The sequence below is a fragment of the Nyctereutes procyonoides genome, unplaced genomic scaffold (genome assembly GCF_905146905.1).
Source record: "Nyctereutes procyonoides isolate TBG_1078 unplaced genomic scaffold, NYPRO_anot_genome, whole genome shotgun sequence".
In the NCBI taxonomy this organism is placed as follows: Eukaryota; Metazoa; Chordata; class Mammalia; order Carnivora; family Canidae; genus Nyctereutes; species Nyctereutes procyonoides.
In genome coordinates, this window is record NW_026575125.1 from 89,034,723 (window position 1) to 89,051,680 (window position 16,958).

Here is a 16,958-nt window from a genome sequence, read left to right on the forward strand (position 1 = left end):
CTCAAGCAGATTCTGAGCTGAGCACGAGCCCAACACAGGGCTCAGTTTCATTACCCCGAGATCACAACCTGAGCAGAAACCGAGTCCGACACTCAACCAATGGAGCCACTCAGGTGCCCTGGAACAAAGGTTTTACTAGAGCCTGTATAGCTGACAAATGATTAGTCTTTAAAAGTTTCACTGATGTGATGTTAGAAAGGCCTAAATGGAGTAGCTGTACTTGCCAGTAATCACTTTGAATCCTCATGTTGGCACCGTCGCCCCAGCCATTGGTGCTTCCAGATGCCTAGCTGGGTCTTGATGCAGTGCAGTAGGCGTCTTCTGCTTGCACTGGCCCTGCTCTGGGCTGCTCTCCCTACAGCTGGGCCTTTGGTCAGCCTTGTGGCAACACTAGTGGTAGAAGAGTTGGGAGAGAGGGAATGAATATTGATGGTCCCGGGCCTTTGCAGACTACTATGAATGAAACTGACCTCTGGGGAAATGCCAACTATGTAGTGCCTATGGGGCTCCTGTTTGGGGACAAAAGGAATTTTTTGTTCTGTTAAAGGGGAAGGTAATGGCATAAGTATTTACAGATTATGTTAGAGGCCCGGTGTACTCCAGAGGGTTGGCATAGAGTCTAAAATACAGCTCTCTGGATTGATAAATTTAGACAACAGTGGCCTGTAAGCAATTAATAACAATTAAGTTTGCAACTTTGGACAATTTGGCGGGATTGTTCTTTTTAAATAGTTTAATCAGCTTTATTTTCGAATCATCTTCAACTTACAGAAAAGCTTCAAAGATTGGACAGTTTCTGTACACGCCTCATCCAGTTTCTGGCAGATGATTTTGGTAGTCCTGATCTCAGGAGCTGTCAGCAAAGTTTGGGATGATGTTTCCTCCCCCCACCACCCCACTCTCTGTATTTCCCTGTTTTTGCCAGAGGCATTAAAACTCCCTTCCCTGATGATAGAGCTGGGTCCAAAATAAGAGAGTCACTAAATATTTGGTAGACAGAGTGGTGAGTTTTCTCCAAATGAGACATATTTTTAAGATACTGGTTCAGTTTCTCCTCTTTCCTTCCCTCTTCAGATTAGTCAAAACTACAGTCCCAGCTGTTTAGTGTCAGACCTCAGGGGAACAACAAGGACTATTAAATCTTTCTCAGTACTTCTTTGGAAAAGTTATAAAAAACAGTTACCAGGTCACGTTAGCAAGCACGATTAAAGGTGTGCTGCTTAAACTCACCCACAGAACTGCTGAGATGGAAGTGTCTGCATCGAGTGAGGTGTAGAATCCCAAGCATAGGGAACCCCGATTTCCTGCAGGAGGAAAACGTAAATTTAAGACCATACTCTTCCTGGGTCCAGCATCCACACCGTAGCAAGTAGTTAAAAATGAGGCTTGAAAAAAAAAATGAGGCTTGGAGCCACACTTTCTGGGTTTGTATCCCAGGTCTGCCTTTCATGAGTTATGGGACATGGGGAAATGACTCAGTGTCCTTGACTTCAATCACTTCATCTTTGAGATGAGGCTAATAGTCTCTATCTTGCAAGATGGTTGTGTGGAACCAATGGATTAACATGGAGAGCGCTTAGAACAGTGTCTAGCTCAGTAAATGTTAACTATTGTGAACTCAGTTTTATTATTCTTGGCCTCTAGGACCAGAAGGAATGGAGTCAATGGCCCACTAAAAACACTGACTGATGTCGATAAATGTATTTCTTGTGCTTGGTTTGAGCAGAAACTCAGCCACCTGTGACGAATTTGAGTGTTTCTGTTGAAAACCTCTGCACGGTCATATGGACATGGGATCCTCCCGAGGGAGCCAGCCCGAATTGCACCTTACGGTACTTTAGTCATTTCGACAACAAACAGGATAAGGTAAGTGTTCTGGAACGTACTGCATTGATGAGGTAAAGTGAACACTCTGAGTCGGAGCCGAGAATAAATGGAATTCTAATCTTACTTCAAAGTGGGAATTTTGTTTGGGGCCGTTTCCCAATTACACCTGGAAAATGACTGACAAGACTGTTGAAAGAAACTGAGCATTTGAACATTTGAAAATATTTGCTCATTATCTGATAATCAAATGCAGTGTGATTACTCTGTTAGGAAACACTAGATATCTTTATCTACTAGGCACTCAATAAATAATTATGTTAAATGTGTTCCTGTGTTCCCGCCTGTAGCGTCATGTGGATGCCATACTGCCAGTTTCTCAGGGAGCTTTTGCATTTCCCGTCTTGCTGGTGACAGGCCCACAGATCAGCCAGACCCAGGCCATGCAAGAGTAAATGGCCATGTGGCAGGAGGAAAAATAAGATGCTGGGGCAGATAGGGTGGACCGGGTTTCCTAATGGCCAGGGAGAAGACAGTGGAACTCGCAGCCTTCCCAGTCAGATGTAGACAACTGGCATCAGTGCCTTTTTGTTAACAAGGTTGGATAATTTCAGATTCTTTATGATAGTCTTATTCAGCAGAGTTTTCTCTCAGGCCTTGTTGGTTTTGTAGCCCCTTCTAGTTGACAGATTCTTCAAAGCATCAGATCACCTGTCCAAAAACGTTTTCTGTCTTTATACCTTCTTTCAGTGGGGGGAGAAGGCAGGGCCATTCGGGGTTGAATTTGCCTGGGATGGTGAGGAGACTGAATAAGAAGTCGTTACTAGTGACAGTGCTGTGGATCAGTGAATCACGAGATCGTCGTGTTCACGCAGCTTGGTGGCAGGGAGAGAGTCAGGAGAACTTGGTTCTGTTTGGCGTACCACTCAGCCGTCTCCGTGGCCTGTGTGAGTTACTTTAACCTCCTGAGCCTCACTTTTCTGCTATGTCAGGTATGGCTTTGCGCACTTCCCTGGCTCTCTGGGGCATGACACATAATGTATGTGAAAACATAATAAAGTGAGGATGGAAAAGGTTCTTCCTCTTGAGGTAAACTTGCTAATCTGCCGACCTTGCCCATTTTCTGCTGAGGTATTAATCATGGCTTAGGTGTTCACTGATAAGGAATTGAAGCAACTTAGAAGTTTTTGCGTTTTATTTATTTTTTGTTTTTAAATTTTTTGTAAAGATTTATTCATTTATTTGAGAGAGAGAGAAAGAGAGAGAGAGAGAGATTGAGAGAGAACAGTGGGGAGGGGCAGAGGGAGACAATAGGGAGAGAGAGCCTCAAGCAGACTCCCCACTGAGCACGGAGCCTGACATGGGACTCAATCCCAGGACCCCGAGACCATGACCAGAACTGAAGTTGAGTCGGCCATTTAACCGACTGAGCCACCCAGGCGCCCCAGAAGTATTTGTTTTAAAAGAAGTCCTCTAAACCCGAATAGACATTTTTCCAACTAAGGTGTACAGATGGCCAGCAGACACATGTAAAGATGCTCGACATCACTCATCATCAGGGAAATGCAAATCAAAACCACAGTTAGATCTATCACCTCATATCTGTCAGGATGGCTAGTATCAAAAAGGCAAGAAATACTGGGGGACATGGCTAGCACAGTCAGTGGAATGTGCAACTCTTGATCTTGGTTGGTGTTGTAAGTTTGAGCCCCACACTGGCTGTAGAGATTACTTAAAAACAATCATTTTTTTTTTAAAAAGGACAAGAAATATCAAGTGTTGATGAGGATGTGGAGACAAGGGAACCCTCTTGCACTGTTGGTGGGAATGCAAATTGGTACAGCCACTACAGAAAGCAATATGGAGATTCCTCAAAAAATTAAAAATAGGACTGCCCTATGATCTAGCAATTCTACTTCTGGATATTTACCTGAAGAAAATAAAAACAGTAATTCGAAAAGATACATGCACCCCTGTTTTTATTGCAGCATTATGTACAATAGCCAAGATATAGAGTCAACAACTTAAGTTTCCGCTGATACACACACACACACACACACACACACACACACACACACACGCAAATGTAATATTACTCAGCCATTAAAAAAGGATGAAATGTGGCCATTTGTGACAACATAGATGGGCCAAAGACAAATACCATATGATTTCACTCTTATGGAATCTAAAAAACAAAAGGAACAAAACAGAAACATTCATAGATACATCGAACAAACTGATGGTTGCAAGGGATGGGGGAATGGGTGAAGCAGGTGAAGGGAATTAAGTTGTACAGACTTGCAGTTTGTCATGGACATGAAAAGTATAGCAAAGGAAATATAGCCAATAATATTATAGTAACTCTGTGTGGCGGCAGATGGTAACTAGGCTTATCATGGGGATCACCAAGTAAGGTATAAAAAAGTCAAATCACTAGGTTGTGTACTGGAAACTAATATGTTGTATGTTTACAACTCTACTTCGATGTAAAAAAAGCAAGCAAGCAAACAAAAAAGAGCTGCTCTTCGTTCAGAAGCCTGTAATATTTTCAGGGGTCGAGTTCCCCTTTTCACACTGTTGGCTTCCTCTTGTTTCCTAAGGAGGGGCCATAGGCATTTGGATTCTTGGTGGCAACTTTCCTAGTTCAGCCTTGAGAAGTTATGGGAAAGACCTTTAAGAGCTTTGCCTAAGTATCTCATTGAAACCGAGGAGAGGTCACCTTTTCTCCTAACAGGTCCACATTCACTAGCCAGCCAAGCACACCCAAGGATCAATCAGGTAGACATGGTGATAGTCTAGCCTAGAAATGGGACTAATTCCACAGTACAGATACAGAAATTTAGACTTGAAAGCAACTTTAGGAGGCAATGGAATTAGAATTAGGTTTCAGCATTTGTCTCTTCCCCTTTCAAGGTGTGTGACCCAAGCAAGTCACTTAACCTCTCTGAGCTTCCATTTCCTTGTTTGTAAAATGCTGGGGGAGGACCTACTTCGTGTGAATGGTGGGTATATGAAAGGAGATGATGTTGGTAATGCACCTGGCACCACATTAACGTTCAATAATAATCAGCTTTTATTACCATCATCATCGTTGTTATTAGGTTGAATCACCTGAAACTGTTGCTTCTTTAGGACATATGGTTCAACCTAATATTGCCCTCCATTTTGCCCCTGAAGGAACCATCTGGAGACCATAAAGGTGACCTCTGCTTAAGGCCTGCTCATTTATATTCCAGCCATTTGACAGTGTCGATGCTGTCCATGCTACATTTGTGATAAACATGGATTATCCCTTCTAATCCATGATGGGAGATTTCCTGTCTAACCTTTTGAGGTTTACAATTCTGAGGCTGACAGTGAACGGCAGAAGTGATTTCCCTTTTCATCCTTTGGACAAAGCATTAACATCATCAGACAAAAACTGGGCCATATATATGCTTTGAAGCATATTGAAGTAGTGGTTTTAGGATACTTTGTATATGTTAAGGGGGCTTATGGGACTGTCTAATGGTCCTAACTTGCTAAATGAGATAAACCCTTGAGGTCATTTTCAATCTTCAAATTGGAGGATCATTAACACAAGAGACCGGGATTCATAGATAATTTTTTACAAATACAAGAATAGTTTTAAGTGGCTGCCCTCCACCACTGTTTTAGCAATATCTACTGGTTTCCCAATCTGGCAGGTAGAAAAAGGATCTGGCATCAAGTTTTGTTTTTATTTTTGTTTTTTGGCTTGTTGTTAAAAGAATGTTGATTTATTTGCTTTGGCATCTGATTAAATCTCTTTCATCACCAAGAGATAGCAAGTTTCACTAGGTGAATAAATTAAAAAGCTGTTGTTCCATACAGGCATCCAGGAAGGCAAAAACTGAGGCTGACTCTCTTTTTTTACTGAGAAAGGAATCTGGAATGGGGAAAGATGTGATCCAGCCAAATGAACATTGGTCCTGAGGGGAGGGACCAATTCAGGACTCTGGCCTTGGTTTTCAATAAATTTTCAAAGGAGCCCAGATTCCCCAAGGGGTGGAGCATAATGTCAAACAGCAGCTACCAGCAAAATGAGTCACCACAGCCGAAAGTCACGTGGGAGCCATCAGACATACCTCATCAAGATCTGCCGGGATTTAGTTCCTTGTTTGATAGAGATGTGCTGGGCTGGGTGATTGTTGACAATTGGGGTTTCTACTTTTTTCAAGCCAATTTAATATAATTTGCCTTAAGCTTTGAAAGAGATTTTTTTTTATTTGAGAGAAAGCCAGCACAAGCAGGGGGAGTGCCAGAGGGAGAGGAAGAAGCAGGCTCCCCACTGAACAAGGAGCCCGGCATGGAGTTCAATCCCAGGACCCTGGGATCATGACCTGAGCCAAAGGCAGATGCTTAACTGACTGAACCACCCAGGCACCCCAGAAAGAGATTTTAAAAATTATTTTATTTTCCCCCTACTATATCTTTTCTGATTTATTATTTATATGCCCCCAGTACAAGATTCAGATTAAGTACTGAAGTATTTAATTTAAAAATTTGATTATAAAAAATTTGATTATAATGAAAATCTCTGTGTAATAAAATTCCTCAGCCCTCTCACTGGAACAATATCTAATGTAAGAGAACTGGGATTTTTCCCATGATGATGCTAATTTATGGCATTTAACCATACATGTCCCCCCCCCACACCCCTGGTATCTTCAGGGTGCAGAGGCAGCTTCCAAATAAGAATTATCAAGGATCCTTGTGTCCATGTGGCTCCTTTAGGAGTATATAGGATTAGAGCTTAGGAAAACTGGGACGTTGGTGAAATTTGCACTTGGGACTTTTGTGCGACATTACTATGATCGCGGAGCTGGTCTTCACCTTCACAGGCTAAGAACCCTCATCCCCTCAGCACACATTCATTTCTCAAGGGCCAGTTCCTTACTTTGCCATGAGAACTATCACTGTGAAAAAACATCCTAGAAACATCCAGAAAACATCCTTTCTGTTGGCTTAACTGATGTGTTCCATCCTGGTAGGCACCAACTATATAGAAAGGCAAATGATAAATAGGTTTCTTTTGGTTTTTCTTAAGATTTTATTTATTTATTGATGAGAGACAGAGAGAGGTGGAGACATAGGCAGAGGAAGAAGCAGGCTGCCTGCAGGGAGCTGGATGTGGGACTCGATCCCAGGACCCCGGGATCATGACCGGAGCCAAAGGCAGATGCCCAACCACTGAGCCATCCAGGTGCCCTGATAAGTAGGTTTCTTATGAAGGAATTAGATATTAGTTGTGAAAATGTACTTGGCTGAGAGTAGCTGGAGGTCTCACTGGAGGTGGGCATAGCTTTACAGGTGGGACAGAAGTGCTCTGTGCCCATGGGGCCAAACCCCCCCTCCTTTCCTCCCTGCCAGAGGTTTGTGCACATGCCTTTCTTTGTCCTTTCTTAAGGGCTAGTGCCTTTTTCAGAGTGCTGTCTTGTTTGGGCCTGAGAGCTATTTAGTCTCACTAATGTGATTTTTTTCATATCTTTGCTATGATTCATTAATTGCTGGTTTGCTAGCTACCTCTCGGAGAGCATCCTTAAGTCTTGATTTGGGGAGTGTCTGATGGTGGCCCTCATGCTCCTGCTGGCAACAGGCATGGGAAATGGCAGAGTAGCTCCTTAGGGTGGCAGACAGAGGGAACTATGACAAATTTTCCACTTCAGGGCCATCAGCACGTATATAGAAGGAAATGCTATCTCCAACTTGAGTCAGAAACTATTGCAAAACAGGAAACTCCTTGGAGCTCTGATTAAAAGCAGCTTCGTTCTTAATTATTCTAACTCTGTCAGCTTGGGAAATGTTAATTTCCTAAAGAGCCCTCTAATCTCATGATCCTAAATCATAATGACCAGGTTCGTGATTTCCATCTGTATGCAGTATATAAGCTGGTTTTCTGTAGTTCCACAGAGCCCATCTACTTTTTTAGAATAAGAGGGCGGTATACTCAGGGCATAAAGCAATGCTTAAGATTTCTGTGTTTGTGTGAAGTAGTCAGAATAGTCAAACAGTACAGAACGAAGTTTAATGAAAAGTCTGTCTTTGGTCCAAGGCCCCCCCTTTGCTTCCTGTCCTCAGAGGTGACCAGGATTACTGGATTCTTAAGGCAGTTTTTACCTTGATCTTGATAGTATACTGAGCCTAGTTAGGAAGTGGATTTTTTTTAAAGATATATTTATTTATTTATTGGGAGAGAGACAATACACAAGGAGGAGGAGAGGCAGTGAGAGAGGGAGAGAGAAACCCAAGCAGACTCCGTGCTGAGCATGGAGCCCAACTCGGGGCTCCATCCCAGGACCCTGAGATCAGGACCTGAGCCGAAACCAAAAGTCAGATGTTTAACCAACTGCACCACCCAGCACCCCTAGGAATTGAATTTTGATAATCTTCCTGTGTTTCCTTTAAAATTGCTTTTAGACAGTTGATGTGTTAGCATGGTAGGTTTATAGGTAAATGTCATGATGTTTATACATTTAAAATGTGGGAAATTATCTTTTATCTCTACCAGGGTTTCTCACTAGTGGCACTTAGTGACATTTGGTGCAGGATAATTCTTTGCTGTAAGGGGATGGAAAACTGTCCTGTGTATTGTAGTGTGTTTCACAGCATCCTTGGCCTCTGTCTACTAGGCGCCGGGGCAGCCCCCTCCTAAGTCGTGACAAACACACATGTTCTTAGACAACGTCAAATGGCCTCCCGGGATGGTGGGGGTGGGCAGAGCAAAATCACTGCAGGTTGAGAGTCACCAGTGTATGCCATCTGATAACCTTCCATTTTTTTTACATATTTGACCATGCTGATGTTTTATTACCTAAGCATATTGCTGTATGTTTGCTAGAGCAATGCCTTTGTACAATTTCCTGACTTTAGAAAATTGCTCCTGAAACTCATCGTTCAAAAGAAGTGCCCCTGAATGAGAGGATTTGTCTGCAAGTGGGGTCCCAGTGCAGCACCAATGAAAGTGACAATCCTAGCATTTTGGTGGAAAAGTGCACCCCGCCGCCTGAAGGTAACTGAAAGAGCACTGTTTGTTGGAAGTTAGGGAATAAATGCATATCATCCATATGTTTATGTTCAGTGTTCATTAATTCATTCAGTTTTCAAATATGCGCTGAATCTGATAAGTTCCAGGCACTTGTATTAGGTGCTGACAGCACAATGGTAAATACGAGGATGTCCCTGCCTTCGAGGTCCTCAGTACTTGAATAACTGTGCCTTATAGTTCTATCACATTGAATAATTTGGAATGTGATATACACACATATATACCCTCCCTTAAATTGAGCCTCATAAGCTTATTTTGTGAAGTGAGCAAGGCATATATTATTACCCTGATCCACTTTATGAGGAAGAAGGGAACTGAGTGAGTTGCTATTGGTCTTCAGATGATGGGTCCAGGGTCTTAAAAATACCCCAAATACTGCCCTCCTCATTCGATAGAAAGATTAGCTTGATATGTGAAACATATTTGGGGAAAGACATTAGAAGAGGAAAATGAGCCTGCTGTCCTAGGAAAAGCTGTCCCGTAGTCAGGTTGGTCATTGGCCCTTAGTTCCCTTCCTGCCCATTACCCAGTTTCTTCTGGCACTTGGGTTGCATGCAGGGAGGAGCTTATCCTGATTAAGAGCAGGGCTACTGGGGCCCAGATATCCAAGTTTGAGTCTCAGCTCTGCCAAGTAACAGCTGTGTGACTTTCAGCAGATCACTTAGCCCCTACCCACTTCACTCTCCTCATCTGTCAATTGGAGCTGATGACAAGTCCCTGCCTCCCAGGACCTTGACAGGATTATGGAAGTCAGTGTACATGAGGTGCTTAGCATAGGGCCCGGCAAAGAGTAAATGCTGGATATTCATCATCTATAAATATAATGCTGCCCCTTATTTGGAGGGTCCCATCTCCCACTTCTGAACCTTAGCACTACATGGCCTGTTGGCCGTTCTGTCTACCTGCCTTGCACAGGTCAAAAGTAGATGAAGTCCTATTTGTAAAATAAAATTCGGTATTGCCAGGAGGCTGGGAGCATGGTTTAAAACATCTTACCTCCCCTACTCTCTTTTCTTTAGAAGTTTAATAAATAATCTGGAAAAGCGTAAATTGTATTAGGACAATAAAATGGTTGATGATGCCTCCGGACAGTACCCCTTCGAGAATCCTGAGGGATAGCAAGTTTGCATTTCAAACATAGGCAATTAACTTGATGACATGATGCCTTAAACAAAAGGCTTTATAAAGGTAGAGTTTTCAGATGATAAAGATTGCAGAGCTCCTTAAGTCTTAACACACAGTAAACAACTACCAAGAGCTATGCTCACTTTTCCCCCAAATTGCTTCAGGAGGAATATTTGTTTAGTCTTTAAAACGAGATGTGTTAGTGTCAGTCAGAAGACAGGAAGGTAAATTTTAACTCAATAGACTTGTTTTCCTTTAAAGATGGGTAGATATATGGGTCGTTTGTGTTTTCATGTTCATTTAGGAATTCCATATTCATTGCCTACCATTGAAATATTATTTGACCTTTAAACTCTCTGTAGTTAGGCGTACAAAGTTAGAGTCCCTCAGTGATCATAAAGATATTTTCTTGGTATCTGGAGGTGAGAGAGAAAGTTTTAACAAGTTAGATTTGGGTTTTCTCCATCCTGGGTGCCTTCTGGGTAAAATAGGATGAGAGATTAGGGACTGGCTGTCTGGTAAAACATTCTCACCATCCCCCATGCCCCAGAGGGATTGGCAGGTTTGTATGACAGGGAGAGAAGCATCCTAAACCCTTGGCTGGATATTCTAGGTGATCCTGAGTCGGCTGTGACTGAGCTACAATGTGTTTGGCACAACCTGAGCTACATGAAGTGTACTTGGCTCCCTGGAAGGAATACAAGCCCTGACACCAACTATACTCTCTACTACTGGTGAGTGTGTATGGGAGACTTGGGGAGAAGGACTGATTGTGATTATTTGGGGAGTGTTGGTTTAAAACCAAAATTGAGAAACCTCATTAAAAACCAAAATTGAGAAAAGAACAACCTGGTTTTTTGGGATTTATTTATCATTATTATTTTTTAATATTTTATTTATTTTGAGAGAGTGTGTACAGTGGGGGGAGGGGCAGAGGGAGAGAGAGAATCTCAAGCAGACTCCCTGCTGAGCACAGAGCCCAGTGCAGCACTCGATCTCTTGACCCTGAGATCATGACCTGAGCAAAAACCAAGAGTCTGACACTTAACCAACTGAGCCACCTAGGTGCCCCCTATTTATCATGATTTTTATTATTTTTTTATTTTTTTAAGATTTTATTTATTTATTAATGAGAGAGAGAGGGAGAGGGAGAGGCAGAGACACAGGCAGAGGGAGAAACAGGCTCCATGCTGGGAGCTGGATGCAGGACTCGATCTCAGGTCCCCAGGATCACGCCCTGGGCTGAAGGCGGCGCTAAACCGCTGAGCCACCCAGGCTGCCTATCATGATTTTTAAATTAAAGTATAAATTGACATGTGTTATATTAGTTTTAGGTATATAACATAGTGATTCAACAATTCTGTACATTACTCAGTACTCGCCACAATAAACGTAGCCACCATCTGTCATCATACAGCATTATTACAGTATTACTGACTATATTCCCTATGCTGTACATTTCATCCCCCTGCTTTAATTTATTTTATAACTGGAAGTTTGTGCCTTTGAATCCCCTTCATCTATTTCACTCAACCAACCTCACCTCTGGCAACCACCAGTTTGTTCTCTGTACTTAAGAGTCTGTTTTGTTTTGTAGATCCCACATTGAAGTGAAATCATATGGTATATGTCTTTGTCTGACTTCACTTAGCATAATACCCTCCAGGCCCATCCATGTTGTCGCAAATGGCAAGAGCTCATTTTTTTTATGGCTGAGTAGTATTCCCGTGTGTATATATACCACAGCTTCTTTATCCCTATTCTTTTTACAAACCCAAGAAAATGGGCACTTTGCTTCAGTGGAAGATGCATCTACTTTTTTAGAAGCCTAGTTTCTTTTTTTTTTAATTTTATTTACTTATGATAATCATACAGATAGAGAGAGAGGCAGAGACATAGGCAGAGGGAGAAGCAGGCTCCATGCACCGGGAGCCCGATGTGGGATTTGATCCCGGGTCTCGAGGATCGCGCCCTGGGCCAAAGGCAGGCGCCAAACCACTGTGCCACCCAGGGATCCCTAGAAGCCTAGTTTCTAAAAGCATCTTTAAAAAGTAGTGGTAGACCCGGGATCGAGTCCCACGTCGGGCTCCCGGTGCATGGAGCCTGCTTCTCCGTCTGCCTGTGTCTCTGCCTCTCTCTCTCTCTCTCTCTCTCTCTCTCTCTCTGTGTGTGTGTGTCTCTGTGACTATCGTAAATAAATAAAAATGAAAAAAAATGAAAAAAAAAGTAGTGGTAGATCCATAGGATGTAGGAAAAATGTACAGGGAGATCTCAGTGTACCCGTCATGCAGTTTCTCCCAAAGGTAATAGGATCTATAACTAGAATGCAGTATCAAAACCAGAAAGTTGCTGTGGTTATATCCACCCACCTTATTCAAATTTCATCAGTGTCCCTTGCACTCGTGTGTGTGTGTGGTTCTATGTAATTTTATCACATGTGTAAAAACTAGAATAGTTCCATTACCACAAGGATCCCCTGAGTTACTATTTTATACCCATACCCCCCTCCCTTCTGCACCTTGCTCCTTGCCTTCCTCTTCCCTGAGTCTCTAACATCTGGCAATTATTCATCTGTCCTCCATCTCTATATTTTTGTCATTTCAAGAATGTTACTAGAATAGACATAGCATGTAATTGGGGCTGACTTTTTTTTAAAATTCTGCATAATACCCTTGAAGTCCTCCAACTCATGTGTATCAGTAATTCAAAAAAATTTACTATATGGTATGGATGTGCCAGTTTAAACATTTATTCATTGAAGGATATCTTGTTTCTAATTTTTTGCAATTACAAATAAAGCTGCTGTAAATACTCCTATTCAGGTTTTTATGTGAGCATAACTTTTCCTGTTTCTGGAATAAATGCCCAAGTTGCTGGGTCATATGGTAATTGCATATTTTGTGTTATAAAAAACTGCCAAACTATTTTCTAGAGTGGCTATATCATTTTGTATTCCCACCAGCAATGTATGAGTGATTATTGTCTACCTTTAAAAAGGAAAATTATAACCATGCCCAGGGATAAAAAGTAAGTTGACTCAGCACCTGAAACTAATGTCACATTGTATGTCAGCCCTGCATCAATTAAAAAAAAATTAAGGAACTGATGAGAAAGCAATTATTAAAAAAAAAGTAGGTTTGCTTCCCACAAAATAACATATCTGAGATTTGTGAGCACATCCACAAAATCTGTTGAATTTCTAAATTAATCTTTAAGCATTTCCTTTCTTTTAGAGCCTAGGATTATTAGCAGCAGAACAAGGAAGAAAGGACCAGGTTAATCACTACAATTCAGTAAGACTTTATTTGGCACACAGTGTGGGTGAAGCACTGACTAAGCTGCAGAGATAAGAAACATGGCTCTTTGCTCATAAAGTTTAAAATGTGGAGGGGGAGACAGCACCCGACACAATTACCTGTATAAAAATAACAGTGTATTATGAAGGCTAGCAGAGGCACCGACTTTATAGAAGCTAGGGTGGAGCTTGGGGGGGGTGGTAGGGCAAGGCTGGGGGCTTGGATTAAGGGTGTGGACTGCACAGATGGGGGGTTGTCCGAGATGGGGCCCTGGGGAAGAGCATTGAGGAACGGGCGTGTGCTGTCAGTGTGATGCCAGGCTGGGGAAGCAGGAGACCTCGGGTCAGCACTGTACCCTCCACAGGGCCTTGCCCCTCCTTCTGTCTTTCTTTCAGACTGCTTCTGAGAGGATGGGGTGTGGAGTGCCACATCCAGGACTCCCAAAACCAATAGGAAAAACGTGGCCTTTGCTCCTACAATGTCCATTTTGCTAGATGGCTGGATGAAACATATTTTTGGTGTCTCAGAGCCCTCTGTCTGTCCTGGACTAGAAGGCAGAAATCAGTAGACTATTTGGCTTTCCAGTCTGGCTCCCAGGTTTGGCCTTCACCCCGCCGCCCCACCCCCGCCCACTCCAACCCCGGCGTTGCAGGGGCACTCCTGACAGAGTTGAGAAGTGCTGTCTGTGAAGCCAGCCGGCACTGAGGTGGTGTGGTTCAGTCTTGAGGGTTGTTTTTTCTCCCAAGATAAACAATTCTCATTTGAGGTTTTGGAGTTTCACTTGCCCACTTGTGGTATTTGTTTCTCCTTTTATTAATTAGAGCCACACAGTGGCTCCCCAGTGGCTTTGGGATAAAGTCCAAACCAACCCCTCAGCACTCCGGACAAAAGCCCCTTCTGACCTGGCTCCTTCCGCCCCTCTGGCCCAACCTCCTCCTTTTCTTCCTCCTCCTCTTCCTCCTTCTACACACCTCCACCCTCTTGCATCCTACCATCCAGCCCTCGCTGAGCTCCTTTCAGTTCCTCAAACAGACCGTTCAAACACTAACAGAACAGTGGAAGAATGCCACGTCCCTGTACGTCCCAGACCTGGTCCTTTCACCTGGACGCCCCTGCTTTGTCCTGATCTCAGCTCAGACATCACTTCCTTTCCAGAAAGCCCTCCTTGACCTCTCAGATCTAGATGTGTGCCCGGTCATCGTGTCCCACGGTACCTTGCACTTTCCTGTGTCATAGTACTCAGCACATTGTGTTGTCACTTCCTGTTTACTTAGTGGTAGCCCTCCCCAGGCTGCCTTCTCCCTTGACAGCAGGGGCTGTGTCTTTTTATCCTCAGTGCCTGCCGCATGGTAGGTGCTCCAGAAATAAGTTTTAAAGGTGTGGTAGGGTCCAAAGCTTACAGAACATTTGGGATTAGCATGAGGATTTAGGAGGGGTAAGCCACTCAGGAGCTTTATGGTTCAAGAGTAAAAAGAGAAGAGGACTGAGTAGGTCGCACTCCCCAGAGAATTGCCAGTGAAGGAGCCAGGGAACTAAGCCTTACAAAGAATAGCTTTGCTCTGATGATGTTGCAGTGTAGTCTGGGGAGAGCTGTTAGTACAGGCTTTTGAGATGTCTTAGAAGTTGATAGCATCCCTGTGTTCATTATGCTGTTAACTCCTCCTGTTCTCCCTGGAGTTGTTATTGGTAAAATCACAGGGAAAACCTTTAGAGTCTGTGTCTATAGAAGGTGCAGGGGAAGGAAGGAAAAGTCTTAAAACTGTACCTCATTCCATGGCCAACTGTGTGGGAAAGTAACCCGGATATAGGAGTCAGGGTGGTGCTGGAGGTGAACAGTGGCCTGGTCCCTGGAGTTCTTATGACCCAAAGATAGGGAAATACCTTGAGGCGTGTACTAGCACAAAACAAGTCTTAGTGCAGAGTGCAAAACCTGAGCCCCCTCTGGATGAACAAATGATAAAAAATTGGACCCACCAATTTGAAAAAGCATTCTTTCTCTGGGTTGAAATATTCCTCTTCGTCTGGGCTGACACAGCCAAAGTTGAGAGCAAATGGTGCTTAGGCTGGCTGTCAGTTCTCAGTTGATGCCTCTGTGCAGAGGATAATCTACAACCATTGGAGGTGGCTCATGAAGCCACCCCAGGAGAGTGGTGGTTCACTGGTGCCTGAGGGGAATGGGTGTCAGGGTTACCGCTTCTTGTTATACGTGGTTCCAGCATTAGTCGTCAATGTGGACTCTTTCTGTAGTGTACACGACCTGCACTAACTGGTACGAAGCCACAACTCACCCATGACTGTTTACATATTAATTTAAATTAATTAAAATTAAGTCACGTGAAAACCAATTGCTCAGTCTTGCTAGTCAATTTCACACATGGCTAGTGGCTCCGGCGTTGGATAGCACAGGCAGTAGATAGTTCTGTAACCCCAGAAAATGTCCTTGGGTGGTGCCAGCACAGATTATGTATTCTTCTGCCCTCAGCACCCTGCAGCTTGTTCTTTTAACAGATATATTCTGTTAAATGGGCAGAGTCATATTGATGCTACTTCTTAAGGTTGTTGTCAGGGTTGCTATTGGGTGAAACATGTTTGGAAACCGTGCCCAACTGCTAACATATATAGAGGAAGTGATTGACGCAGGTGAGCTATATTATATTGGTTTATTATTATTATTGTTATTATTATTATTATTATTATTCATCCCCACTCCCTTGCAGATGTCACCAGTACACATTGGGAGCTTCTTTCCCCACTTGGAAGAATTCGCAGCTAGTCCTTACCTCCTCCACTCCTGCCCTCCCCTAGAGAGATCCTTTCTAATCACAACCACAAAAGAAAAGCAGATGCTTGGCCTGTTAATTATCAAGCACTTGGAATTGGTTTAGGTACAGTTTAAATCATGTCAAATGGACTGCCAGAGAATGTTTCCCCACTCCCCAGTTAGAAACTGGAGAGTTACTTTGAAGCCCCAGGGCAGTGACTTGTGGTCCTACAGGGCAAGTCTGGCTGGCATTGAAAGAGCCTGACCTTAATAGCTGCAGACTAGCTCTGCCAATGAATTTTAGGGAATTTCTTACCACATTAATCATCTTTAGGCTTAGGGAAATGGTCTTTAAATTTGTCAATTTCCTCCTTATGTCTGTAGTGTGATTCTTCTGCAGAGGATTTCAGTGTCTGAATCTTAACAGGAAGCACCTGAATGCCTTCTGGCTCAGGTTCTTATCTAATATTTTGCAAGAAGTTCTCCAAAGTTGTCTGTTCAAAAACCGATATTTCCCCTTTTGTTATTTTGTCCAAATTACAACGACAAAAAATTTTTTTTAAATTTCCTATCTGGGGTCCATGAGAGTATGTGAAACACCCAAGGTACAGAAGTGAAAAATGAATAGTAAAAATTGCCCATTAGAGAAGTTCCTCTCATTAGTTGAAAAAATTCAATTTTCTGCATGATTTTTTTTTTAGTTATGTAACAAAAGTGTCATAAATTTCTTCACTTTCTGGGTGTGGGTAGAAAACATTCCAGGGCTATCTGACCTAAAAACTGGCCATGGTACTAACTTAGTTTCTAAGATTGTATTCATTCATGAACCACAGGGGGCCTGCAACTAGGAAAAAAACTTTATGTACCATCCAATAAGAGACAAGAG

At 42.9% G+C, this 16,958-nt stretch overlaps 1 protein-coding gene across 1 annotated transcript in view; it reads left to right on the top strand.

Moving 5' to 3' along the window:
* Positions 1-16,958, top strand: part of IL13RA1 (interleukin 13 receptor subunit alpha 1) — a 53,892-nt gene that overhangs the window by 4,498 nt on the left and 32,436 nt on the right. Inside the window, exons 2-4 of the mRNA XM_055338756.1 lie at positions 1,727-1,866; positions 8,716-8,854; positions 10,629-10,749. Coding sequence (XP_055194731.1) covers positions 1,727-1,866; positions 8,716-8,854; positions 10,629-10,749 — 400 coding nt within the window. The remainder of the gene's footprint in view (positions 1-1,726; positions 1,867-8,715; positions 8,855-10,628; positions 10,750-16,958) is intronic.